The sequence below is a fragment of the Myotis brandtii genome, unplaced genomic scaffold (assembly GCF_000412655.1).
Source record: "Myotis brandtii unplaced genomic scaffold, ASM41265v1 scaffold915, whole genome shotgun sequence".
NCBI classification, from domain to species: domain Eukaryota; kingdom Metazoa; phylum Chordata; class Mammalia; order Chiroptera; family Vespertilionidae; genus Myotis; species Myotis brandtii.
The window spans coordinates 1,573,551-1,585,401 of NW_005371769.1; the positions used below are offsets into that span (position 1 = coordinate 1,573,551).

The window sequence follows — 11,851 nt, forward strand, 5'->3', positions numbered from 1 at the left end:
GACAGTCTGTTCATCACTGAGGGTCTTCCTCTGGCTACCTTCTTTGGAGATTGTCATGTTGTTTGCAGTGATGGTTGTCTTTTGGCAATCAGTGAACAATGTCTTTGGGTTGTCAGTACCTCCTATCATCCAGGAGGTTGCTGTGGGTTTTCTCTGATCAAAGGAGGTCACCTTCTGGTCCATGGAGACAGTCTCATTTAGTTCTCCAGGGGGCTTATCGAAGGCATTAACAGGGAGAGTTATTGAGTTCTGGTCAAGGACTGTCCCAGGGATATTAGAACATGCAGAAACCGTCATTGTGGGCGTCAAAGGAGCCATCACTTGGTTCTGAGCGGACTCAGGTTGGCTCTCTTCACCACGGGCAGTCAGAGGCATGCAGATCTGTGGCTCTGGTGCAGCTGGAGTTGTGGACTCAAGTGTCTCACAGAATTCCCGGAGGAACTCCGCAATTTCCTCAGATAAAGGGCGAGTATCTTGGCAGTTGCTGGATAATTTAACTACGTCTTCAGCTGTGGGATCCATCAGTTCATGGAGCGCGCGCTCAGGAGCCACTGTGTCTGAAGGTAATAAGGTCGGCTGGCACGTAGTTGCTCTGTGCAAGGCCTGGCACTTATGGCCTGGTGCTTACTGTTACCCACCCTCTTGCTTTCTAATCTTTTTATCCTCACTGAGGATGTTTACTGATTTTGAGAGGAAGGCGGGGGGGTACAGAAACATGGATCGGTTGTCTCCTGCATGCGCCCTGACCAGGAATCAAACCCACAGCCCTTTGGTGTACGACAGTGGTCAGCAAACTCATTAGTCAACAGAGCCAAATATCAACAGTACAACAATTGAAATTTCTTTTGAGAGCCAAATTTTTTAAACTTAAACTATATAGGTAAGTACATTGTTATTAACTTCATTAGGGTACTCCTAAGCTGGCCTTTGCTAAAAATGTCCTCAATCTGATTGAGGTACGTTCGCTGAGGTCGACCCCTTCCAACTCTCCCATCCACACTCGTCTTGTACACTTGTTTCGTCTATCTCCTTTCTGAAAACCGACTTCTGCACATGGTTCACGAAGTTTCAATCGCACTCTACGTGCGCGCCCGCACGTGGTATTTTGTGGAAGAGCCACACTCAAGGGGCCAAAGAGCCGCGGTTTGCTGACCACTGGTGTACGAGATGAAGCTCCAACCGACTGAGCCACCCAGCCAGTGCCTCGCTCACTTTTTAGCCAGAAAACCTATCCTCCTAGCCCAGTGATGGCGAACCTTTTGAGCTTGGCGTGTCAGCATTTTGAAAAACCCTAACTTAACTCTGGTGCTGTGTCACATAGAGAAATTTTTTGATATTTGCAACCATAGTAAAACGAAAGATTTATATTTTTGATAATAAATATCAAAGAAAAATCAACCAAAAAAATGAGTTCGCGTGTCATAGGTTCGCCATCACTGTCCTAGCCTCTAGGCCAGCAGCAGTGTAGGTCAGTCTTAATGTCCCTACAGAAAACCCTAACAAGCCCACTGGCCTGCCACTCTGCGGGAGGCTGCTGGTCTTGGTGACGGCTGGCTTTTGGGTCCCTGAGCTGGTTGCCCCTTACAACTCTGCTAGGATTCTAGGGTCCCCTTTCTGCCTCAGTCAGTAGCTTTCTTACTCCACATTCCCCTTGAGGGCACATGTAATCTACCTTCTAAAAAGGAGTCAAGAGGCCCAGATACTTGAGTCCAGCCTAAAACAGGCAATTGTCACAATGGTTTTCAGTTGAAGACTTGAGCAGCAAGGTTGGTCACACATGGTAACTGAATTGACAATATGTAGAATCTCAGCACAGAGAATATTTTAGTTCAGCTGTTCCCAACTAATTTCAAATTCGTGCCCTGGCTATCTGAATCTAGCATGTGCACCTGGGGGGATTGTTTTCATTGGTCAAGGATGTTAGTTGCAAAAAATAAAAAAAGTTTGCCAAAAACTTGTCAAATTATGAGAGACAGCCAGGCCCAGACCTCAGAGGCCTGCTGCTCAGTCGAACTCTGGGCCTGACTGGACCACAGGCAGGTACGGAGGGAGGAAACAGCTGACCAGTGTGTTGCTTCTAAAGTCACCCAAAACCCATTAGAGTGGAGGGATGCTTCAAAGTCTGAAACCAGCCTGTCTGCTGCTCTGCATAGTCCAGGGCCCATTTCTGAATCAGGTTCATTTGTGAACCGAGTTTTAGAAACTACTTTGTGTCACGAAAGCAGAGCCACTCATCCCAAAAGGGTGGCCCATGGTGAACGGGCCTGACACTGCCCAGTCCAGCTGAGACAAGAGCATCAGAGGTCCCCTACGGCAGGCCTGTCGGGTGTGATGGGGTTCAGGCAGAGTCAACAGGACCACTTACTTTCAAAGCAGAGAAGATTTTAAAGTTTGCGTGTTTATTTTAATTACAATATACATTACTCCAACAGAGCAGCCCCACTGCTACATTCTAATTCTTAGCCATTAAGTCCTACAAAAATAAACCAAGCTTTTACAGTAACTTAATACAGAACCAAAATCTTTATAGCTGTCTAGGGATTTAGTTACCAAGGTGCTTATGTTCACCAAGATGCCCTGTCTTCAGGGGGGGAGCATGCTTGTACTAAGGTGACCCATTTACTCATGCAACAGTTTACATCCCACCTCCCTCCACCCACCTACAAAACAAACACAACTATTTACAACTCGGAGCTCTGTCAGCCGAGCTTGCAAAAAAGACTGGCTCATTTCCAAGTGGATGAGACTTGAACAGTGGTCTGAGTCCAACACTGACTGGCAGGACAGAAAGGATGGGTATGCCACCCCAATCCTCATTCCTATGGAAGCCAGGCTCTGAGTAACAGACAGCTCCCAGCTCATGTTCAGGCCCCTTCTGTGCCTCCAAGAGTGCCAAGCCTGCCAGTCCAAACCTCGACACCACCACCCTGAACATCAGGTGGTCTGTCTGCTCACACATGATCTGCGGGAACTCCACTTTCCCTGCTGGGGCCCACCCGACCCCACACCCCCTGGGCTGGCCCTGCCTTGCTCCTGAGGCCCACCAGTGGCAGTGGGGGTACCAGGCCAGCAGCATGAGCGCCAGCTGGGTGACAGAGCTGTGCCTGGCTGCCACACGGTCCACTTTAAAAAAGTTGTCCCCCCAAAATTTTTTTTTTCAAAGTGAAGATCAAGCTTTCGCTCTAGAAAACTTTTTGCAAAACACCAAAACCTTAGGTAGACTGTGCATAACTGAAGAGGAAAGACCCAGAGACCTCAGAGAGGTCACCCTTAAACACTCCCCGAACATGAGCAGTTCTAACTCGGACCATGTCCAAGTTCCATGACGTCAAAACAAAAGTAATAAACGGTGACCCAACGCCTGTCTGTCCAGTAAGTGCAGCGTCCTCACTCGGCTTCGTTTCTGCCGCTGCCTCTGCAGGAGCCTGCAGGGGGAACATGACACCACATGAGTGCGCTCAGCAGGCGTCCCCCCATGTCAGGCCAAGGCTTCCTAGACTCCCCCATCACAACCCACCAGGAAAATTCCTTCTGTACGCATGCCGTAGTAGGCAGCTCCGGGTCCCATCCACCATGACCCTCTTACCACCCAGACCCTAAGGGGCACACACGTCACCCGGGACCTTGTGAAAAAGGCAGGACCACGCTGCACCGAGACCCTGGCTTGTCACCAGCTCTCCTGGCTGACCCCCCTCCCCCGAGGAACAAGCACCCGGCCCTCCTGCACGGGAACCCACTTTGACAACGCTGGGCCCAGGGTCCCCAAGAGCCCCCTGGAGATTTGAGGGCGGGCCTCACCTCTGCGCTTCCTGAAGAGGCTCCCTGCAGGGGTACTGCAACCCCATGCCCTCCCCTTAGAGGACCCCGCAGGTCACCCACTCACCTCCGGCTGCTCTTCACACCCTGCCAGTCCCGGCTCTGTGGGAAGTCGGGTTGCGCCGGGTGGTGCCACTGCCCCTGCCCCCCCGCAGTCCGCCTCGGAATCCACGGCCACGAAGAAACCTTCCTGACACCCCAAAGGTCTCCGTGTTGAGCTTCCTCTCCTCAGCCCACGTGGTCCGCCTGGAACTGAAACAGACAAGGGCTGTGAAAACTGACTGCAGGGGCAGCCATCCGAGCTTTCTCAGCCTGGGAGGAAGGACAGTCACTGTGTTCCTGGAGCCATTCGAGGGCAACCCAGCTGGCCCCCTGCAGTTGGACAACCAACACTACAGGTGCTCCAGGCCCGTTCCTCATGGGACTAGGCTGCTGGGCACAGAGCTTACGCCTCTGTCCCCCAAACAAGCCCGTGACACTAGTGCACTCCAATGGAAGCCACCTGCTTGCTGGGCTCAGGCCTGCACAGTCTCCAAGGCCTGGAGCAGACCACGGACCCCCCCCAAACAGGTTTCTACCAGATGAGGAGGGGCTGGGTTAAATGGGCAGGGTCCCCAAGGGTGTGCTTATACTTTACGGGTGCTGGGGACCAGCACAGCATGGCTCCAGAACCCTTTGAGCTCCCCAAGCACCGCTAGTAAATACCTGCAGCTGTTAATAATCCTCCTCATTTAAAGAAACAGCAGCTATGTCCCAGCTGCCACTGAGGCCAACCAGCTCTCCTCACATCCTGCCAGCAAACCATCAGCCCCACCTTCAAAGCAGTTTAGAAGCCAAGCCTCTCTCCATCACCAGGCCCAGTTGAGACACCTGAACTATTGGGAAGTGGCCACCTGCAGCCACTCTCACCGAAGACCCACGTGGTAAAAGGTCAGGTGGCTTCAATCCTGGGCTCCCAACCTCTAATAGCTGCCTGCCCTGCCCAACAGAACAGGCTTGGAGACCTGCTCTCTTGGCCCATTTCGAGTCACCGCCCGGTTCTCCTCAATGCATTTCAATCTGTGTGTGTATCTTGCCCCTCCGCATCCACTTGTCCCTGCCAGAAGCCCTCAGCGCAGGTGGTGAGGAGCCCCAGCCTACTTTCGGCTGCACCCTCTGTGCTCAGCAGTGCCTGACACTCTGCTTGCCAGTGGAGGGATCAGAGTTTCTGCAGCATGCCGCTCAGATTTCTCATGGTCTAGCTTGTTCACGGGGCAACACCTGAGTAACCAGCGGTCAGGTGCTGAAAACAAATCACACGAGGGGTGCCAGCCTCAAGCGTCAGGTGAAAGAGCACCCGGAACAGAACACTCCTAACACGCAGGCTGACTCAGGTCGCCCGGGCCTCAGGCCTCCAGGGTCAGCTGGGAATCAGGAAGAAAGTCCATAGTCACTCGGCTGGGGGGTGGGGCCAGCCCAGCCTCAATGGGCAGGGCAGAGAAGCCAGGAGGGAAGTGGGAGTGGGGCTCGGGCAGACCCCTCAGTGCCTGTGACTGCCAGGGCCTCCCATGCTGCCACCACGGGATGGATGCATCCACTGTGGCAGACATGTGAGTAGGGCCCTGAACCTGAGACCTGAGTGGTCACCAAGAGAGTGCGTCCCAGTCCTGGAAACTGAGGCAGTGTGTGTTTTCCCACCAGCTCACCCGGACCCCCACCCCTCTCACCCCTGCCCCCGCACCTGGTCTTAAGTTCAGAGGAAATGTTGTCGAAGAAGGATTTGGACTTGTCATAGTAGCAGTTGGGCCCCAGGTGGTCCTCCTCAGCAGGGGCCTCGTCATTCTGGGTCACCACTGCCGGGTCCTTCTCTTCCCCCTTCTCAGCTTTGTCATCTGCAGAGAAGTGGAGCCCACTGAGTTGCTGGAGGCAGAAAAGCACCTCTGTCCTCGGCAGGCCCGCTGTCACTCAGCAGCCAAATGACTGCTCTGTGCTAAGTGACTTCTCCCTCCAGCCCATGCCATCCACCCTAAAGGGCACAGCTCCCACACTAGCCCCCATCACCACCACCCCCATCTCACGGCTCCAGCTGTCTGACCCACTCTGTGGGTACTCCATGGAGAACAAGGGAGATTTCCACATAAGGACTCAGACCTTTAAAGTTCAGTTTCTTCTTGAACTCCTTGTCCAGCTCCTCGCGGTTGAACTGGGCGTTTGCACTCTCAAAGTCAAAGTCCCCCTCAAACTTGATTGTGTTCTCCTTGATGTTGGTTGGGCGGCTCTGCCCTCTAGAGCGATTCCTTGTTCGTCTGTTCCCTGTGAGGAGAAACGACAGTCATGGCTGATGAGCCACCAACACGATATTACTGAGTGTGAGACAGATGACAAAGAGAGGAAAAGAGAGGAGAGCACACTGAAGCCACCATTGAGCCCTAGCACCCCTGAAACTGTGCCCAGAGAAGCAGGCAGGGTGGTTGGGGGTGGGGGCAGAGAGCACGCCCAAACGTGGCAGCAGCTGTTACCTGATCTCCTCCTCTGGGGCCTCCTGTTCTCGTCGTTCACCTGCCCTGGCGTTTGCACAGCGGCTGGCTGAACTACATCTAAGGCGCAAAAGGGGATAGTAAGGCAAGCGCCTGCCAGAGCAGAAGCTGGGAAGGAAGCAGGTGGCACCACCCCAGGGGACATGCGGCAGGGGCCTGCCCTGCAAATGCATGTGGTGTTTGGGAGGGGCGCGATTTCTTTTACAAAGCCCCCAGGCAGCAGCGTGCACAGTGAGAAGAGGGAGTACACCCCAGGGAGCGAGTGTTTCAGTACCGCTGGCACTCTTGCCGCTTGGCGGGGCAGGGCGCCCGTTGAGCTGCACCCCCACAGTGCCCTTGCCGCCAGGTAACAGCTTTTTGGCGTTCAGGTTATCAAGAGAACCAGTCTGGACAGCCTGCTCCACCATGGGGCTCTTGCCAACTGGGATGGATGGAAAACCAGCTCCTGAGTTGGGGAGAGAAGGCAGATTGACAACAGAGAAAAGGAGAAAGTTCCCCAGTCCCCGCAGACACTTCTGTTCAAGCCGGGGGAGATGCAACCACCCAGAGAGGGTCTACCCAACCCAGCCCAAGCCCCCTCAGCAGGCCGCCCCTCTGCGGCTAGCCCCGGCAGCAAGGCCAGCTCAGCCTGGAAGCTGAGCCCCAGGCTCTGTTAGGAAACCCCTCAGAGGGAAAACACCTGGCCACAAGGAGCACCTCCCAGGTGGTCTAGAAATGGCTTTCAAAAAACCACACAAGCTCTGACCCCAAGGAGGCTTGGTGGTCCCGAGATGCTGTATGAGGATTTGTTCCATACTGGCCCACGCTGAGCAAGAACCATCCCAGTCTGGGACTGTCCAGAAAATGCAGTGGTCAGCCACTGGAGTTAAGCTCTTGGGATACTGCTGTTTTTGCGTAAGGCGTAACAAAGCAGAAAAGATGAGTAGCGCTGACTACAGAGAAGTGCGGCCTGCGGTGCTCTCGAGGGTCCAGGCTTGTCCTGAAGAACGAAGGCTTCCAGGCTGCCTTGGGCAATGGAGCTGCACTCCCAGCCCTGAGCACAGGACATACATGCTCAGAAACCGAGCCTCACAAGAGGGTCCTCTAAAGAAAGAGGACCGAGGGATGTGCCTTACTCATCAGCTGCCTACTCCCCTCTCACCCGGTCCTGGGTCTGTGGGTAGAAGTGCACCAAGGTCTGAGACAGAAAAGACCAGCCCTAACCTCGGGGTCCTTAGTCCGAGAGGGGCAGCTCAGGACAAGTGAAGATCACAAATTTTTTTTCCAACGGGACAAAAACCAGAGAAATTACTGTGACCAATTCCGTGTCACCCGATCAAAGTACTCCTAGGGCTGACTGGAACAGCCTTGTCACAGGCAACTGCAGTGTCCCTACAATGGGCACTGCCCCAGAGCACTTCCTCTGGCCTGTCACCTCCCCAGCACAGCCTTCCCTGAGCTGCACAGCCCAACTGAGTCCTCACACTCTAGCACACAGGCAAGAACCTTGGGCCTCTGCTTTCTCTGACACCGATGGAGCAGTTAAACCATCTTGCCTCGGCAGTTTTCAGGATCCTAAGAACAGTGTGTCTGTGTAACATTTAAGGAGGGTGAAGCATCACTCCTTGGTACCGCAAATGCACTGGCGCCCGTGCAGGGCACATGCAAAGCACAGGCTGACAGGCACTATCCTGGACCGAGTGAGTCTCCACACGGTGTGGGGAGAGCTCTGCCCCCAGTCATGCATGTCAACTCCAGACCCCCAGCAAAACGCAAAGAACCAACGCCAAGCAAGGCCAGAAACCCCCACCACCAGCATTAACAGGCCGGACATCAGCCCACACTGTTCACCTGTCAAGAGCTTGGGTTGGTCACCCAACTTTAAAGTGGCTTCATCGTACTCAGCCATGTGAGGCCCAATTTTGATGAAAGGAATGTTTCGCAGGTCCCAGAGCTGCATGCAGCTGCTCAACAGGCTCCCCCAGCAATCCAGACCACAGAGGACCGGCCAAAAGCCAGGGGACAGCCCTCTGAGCAGAGGGCAGTGCCCACACGTGGCAGTGACAGCACAGCAAGCGAAGGGCTCCCTGGTCCTTTCTAGCCCTTCTTTAAAACCAGAGTTCCTAAGTCAGGACCATGTGCTGAACCAGAAACGCAGCTTAACTGATCCACAGGCTCAGCCAATTCTGTCACAGCCACTGTCCCTCTGGGCTATCTATGGTTTACCCGCCCCTGCTCTCAGGATGCAAAGACAGCGTGCAGTTCTCCCAAACTGCCGTTACCCTTGGAAGTGAGCTGGTGTGGCTCTGAGGACATGTCAGGCTCTGACACGGGCTGTGGAGATGGAGAGGAGCTAGGGCTGGAGGCTGCGGCTGAGGCTGGAGGGCTTACCAGCTTCTCTAAAAGAAGAGAAAGGAGAGAAGAGCAAAAAGAAAGGGCACAGATAAGTAATGAGACACTTGTCTTGCATTTAGCAGGCTTGGAAAGAGCCAAGCATCTCTCCTAGGACACTTTGCTCACACAAACCTGTTCTAGAAACACAAGGAGCCGGGCCGAGAGGGCACTGCCACACTAGGAGCAGCAGTCAAGACAACAGGACTCAGAAGCAAGGGACCCACACAACCGTCGAGGGCCTGATCACACCCTATCGTCAGAGCAGGAGCGAGGTGGGTGAGGCTGCCAACCCCATGGCCTGACTGCTCCGAAGAGCTTCGGTCAGGCCCAGGCAGACCCTCACTATGTGTTGGGATAGTCTTATTCCAGGGTTATCAACTGGGGGAAACAATTTCTGAGCGAGGCATCGACAGGAGAATGAAGAAGAAATAACCTGGCAGTGCTGTATTTCAGCTTCACATTTACAGGCTCACAAATGTGCAAGGAGTCAGACGCACTGTGATTACACCTGGAAGTTATCAGGTCTTTGAAGCAATGTACCATGGCCTCCCCCAGACCTGGGCTGACACCAAATGAACGTGGATTTGGTTCACCTGTTCCAGAACCCAGCCTTGCTGCCTCCCCTACTCTCAGTGAGCAGTCACTGAACGTCCTAGCACTCGAAGGACAGTGTCCCCATCAGAAGCTGAAGCCCGCTTCAGGAGGCCACAGCACAGCAGGTTAGCAGAAAGAAAGGTTACTCACCTAGACCCAAGGAAGCTGCATACTGCTGACTGAGCAGGGAGCTGGCGGCCAGCTGGCTGTAGGGCGGCATCCCTCTGAAGGGGCTGTAAGGCACGTGCGGCTGGAAGGAGGAGCCCGAGCCCAGGGAAGACTGAGCAAGGGGACACACAGGTGAGAGCAGCGCCAGGCCCCCGTCGCCCGGCCTGTTCAGACAGGGACAGACACCCGGATCTGCCAGCCTGCTTCTTGGAAGCTTGGGTGACCCTCAGAGGGGTAAGCTCCCAGGATGGTCTAAGGGAGCTTACAGCTGCCTTTTCCACATTTTATCCCCAGCTCCACCTGCCCAGGTAATTCTCACTCAAATTTCTCCTAACTCAGTTAATCCCTCTAATGGCTCCCCACTGCCTGCATCAGGTAGTCTAGGCTCTGCAAAAGAGAAGACACACCATCCTTGGCTTGGCCCTGCCCCCAATGGGAAGGAGGCCAAGAGTCCCCATTCTCTCAGGCCCACTTAGGGGTTTCTCCCTGCAGTTTGTGCTCCAAAGGAGCTGGTGAATACTTCATTTACAAGTCAAGAGAAAACATGAACCTGGGCTCCCTGGTAATCCTGGGCAAAACACACCATAACACAGCACTGCAATTTAACATCTGGGCAGAGTTAACAGAGCAAGTCCTGCTGTCCCTGCTAGCATCGTACGCCATGCACACCATCCCGCTGGGGATTTAGACTGACCCAACCAGAAACTATGGACAAACACCGATTCCCTGAGCACACTCACCCCCCCTCTGACACTGACACACTCACACACACACACAGCATGTCTGTCTCCACACACAATACTGATGCTGCAGGAGTTAAGACTTTCCACAGCAACACCAACAGCCTGGACAAAAACTAAACAACTTTTCATTAAAAGGCCATTCCTCGAGTTGAGTGCTCTGGCCAAACAGCCGACACCAAGTTCCACTTGGCCTCCAGCACCCCTCAGAGATTGTGTCCCACAGGCGCAGAGCCTGCACTCACTTGGACGATGGCAGGGTCCTGAGGGAGAGAGTGCTGAGCTTTTGGAGGTTCACACACTGTGATGTCTTTGATATCGCTTCCCCGGAAAATGATGTACTCATAGATTTCCTCTCTGGGAGGGGCAGGCCTATCTGTGGGACGGTCTTCAGTACCGAAGGACCTCACTTAGGAGCAGAGGAGAAAACATGTTAGTTGTCCCAGCCAAGACCATTCAACCAACCCTTTACGGCTACAGCCCCTTCCTTGGGTGCCACCCATAGCCCAGCACCGGGTTTCCACACTTCAACTACTCCCCCCTCCAGTTTTCAACGGACAAGACCCCAGTTGGCAAAGCTCCAAAAAGTTCTAGGTCACGAAAAACCAAGAACAACTCCCATGCCTGGCAGCCTCACGAAGCTCAATGTGCTCACAGCAGAACAAGGTCTGCTTTGCAGAACGCCCCCCCCCCCTTCACATCTCACTTGGCAGATTCAAAGCCCAACAGCTGCTTTTTGATGGGCACCTCCACACATGAGCCCTGGGCAGTGCCCCCTTTTCTTGGAGAGAAGTGAATACATTGACAGAATCGTTTCCGCCCTCCGACCCATGCCAGCCTGGGCGGAGCCTTTACAGAGGGGATCCAGAACTTGACCCGCCCCACCAGCTCCTGTGTCCACGGCGGGGCTTCTCTACCCCAAGGCCCGGAGCCCAACCAGGTCTCCCGAGACCGAGATCTCCGGGGCGCCCTCTATCTAATCTGAGCACAGCTCCAGCTGCGACAGGAATGTCATGGAAATGTAGCAAAGTGCCCGGAGCACAGGGGAGCGCACAGCTCCTGACACTGAACTACCTTCCTGAGCAGCGCCGTCTGCCCAGGACTGGAGCCTGAGGCCCGGCTCCCTCTGACGTCGGAGGGAGCTCTGCCCGCTAGCAGGCCTCTGGCGTCTCCCTCGCCTACCCAGACCCACACCAGCAGGGACTCTAGACCCGGCTGCACTCCGAACTTCTCTGGAAGAGGCACAGAAAGGACACTCGCCATCTTTCTCGGAGGACGTAGACAAAGAAACTTTGAGGCCACCTCCTGCCTCAACAAGCCCAGAAAAGAGCCACAACCCAACCATCTTCCTTCCACTAAGGGTCCCAGAAGGTTCGGCGTGGCTCCCTGCAAGCACCGGTCCCTGAAGGTCCACCCGCAGCCATGTCCGGGTGGCGCGGCAAGCACTCTAAACGGGGCACCTCGCTGCCAAGGCTCCGATGCCCACATGCGTCCCGATAAGACGTGCTATTTACTCGGGCTCAAGGCCACGGCCGCTTAATCCTTTCCAGACGGGCCTGCAGGAGCCGGGTGTCCTCACCCCCGCCTTCTGGGGAGGCCGGAGCCCACTCCCCCCGGGACCGGGTGGCGGGCGCCAGCTGCCCC

General features: G+C 54.7%; 1 protein-coding gene across 4 annotated transcripts; it reads right to left on the bottom strand.

The window, feature by feature from the left end:
* Positions 1-2,378: 2,378 nt before the first annotated feature.
* LSM14B (LSM family member 14B) lies at positions 2,379-10,655 on the bottom strand. Of its 4 annotated transcripts, XM_005885591.2 has the most exons (9): positions 10,453-10,655; positions 9,450-9,579; positions 8,594-8,710; positions 6,607-6,777; positions 6,315-6,392; positions 5,947-6,108; positions 5,537-5,687; positions 3,884-4,068; positions 2,379-3,425 (listed from the first exon to the last, which is right to left on the bottom strand). In XM_005885591.2, the coding sequence occupies exons 2-8, from the start codon at positions 9,517-9,519 to the stop codon at positions 3,897-3,899; spliced, it is 921 nt and encodes a 306-aa protein (XP_005885653.1). In that variant the 5' UTR covers positions 9,520-9,579; positions 10,453-10,655; the 3' UTR covers positions 2,379-3,425; positions 3,884-3,896. The 4 variants fall into 4 exon arrangements, with proteins under 4 accessions (XP_005885653.1, XP_014388311.1, XP_014388310.1 ...); XM_014532825.1 differs by lacking the exon at positions 8,594-8,710; XM_014532824.1 differs by lacking the exon at positions 6,315-6,392.
* Positions 10,656-11,851: the final 1,196 nt, after the last annotated feature.

Bases quoted from the DNA above. Each gene is read 5' to 3' on its own strand.
- LSM14B (XM_005885591.2), bottom strand. From the start codon at position 9,519: ATGCCGCCCTACAGCCAGCTGGCCGCCAGCTCCCTGCTCAGTCAGCAG. The intron at 6,778-8,593 runs GTAACGGCAGTT...TCCCCAACTCAG, and splicing joins ACACCAGCTCACTTCCAAGG to GAGCTGGTTTTCCATCCATC. The intron at 6,109-6,314 runs GTAACAGCTGCT...TTCTCCTCACAG, and splicing joins GCCCCAGAGGAGGAGATCAG to GGAACAGACGAACAAGGAAT.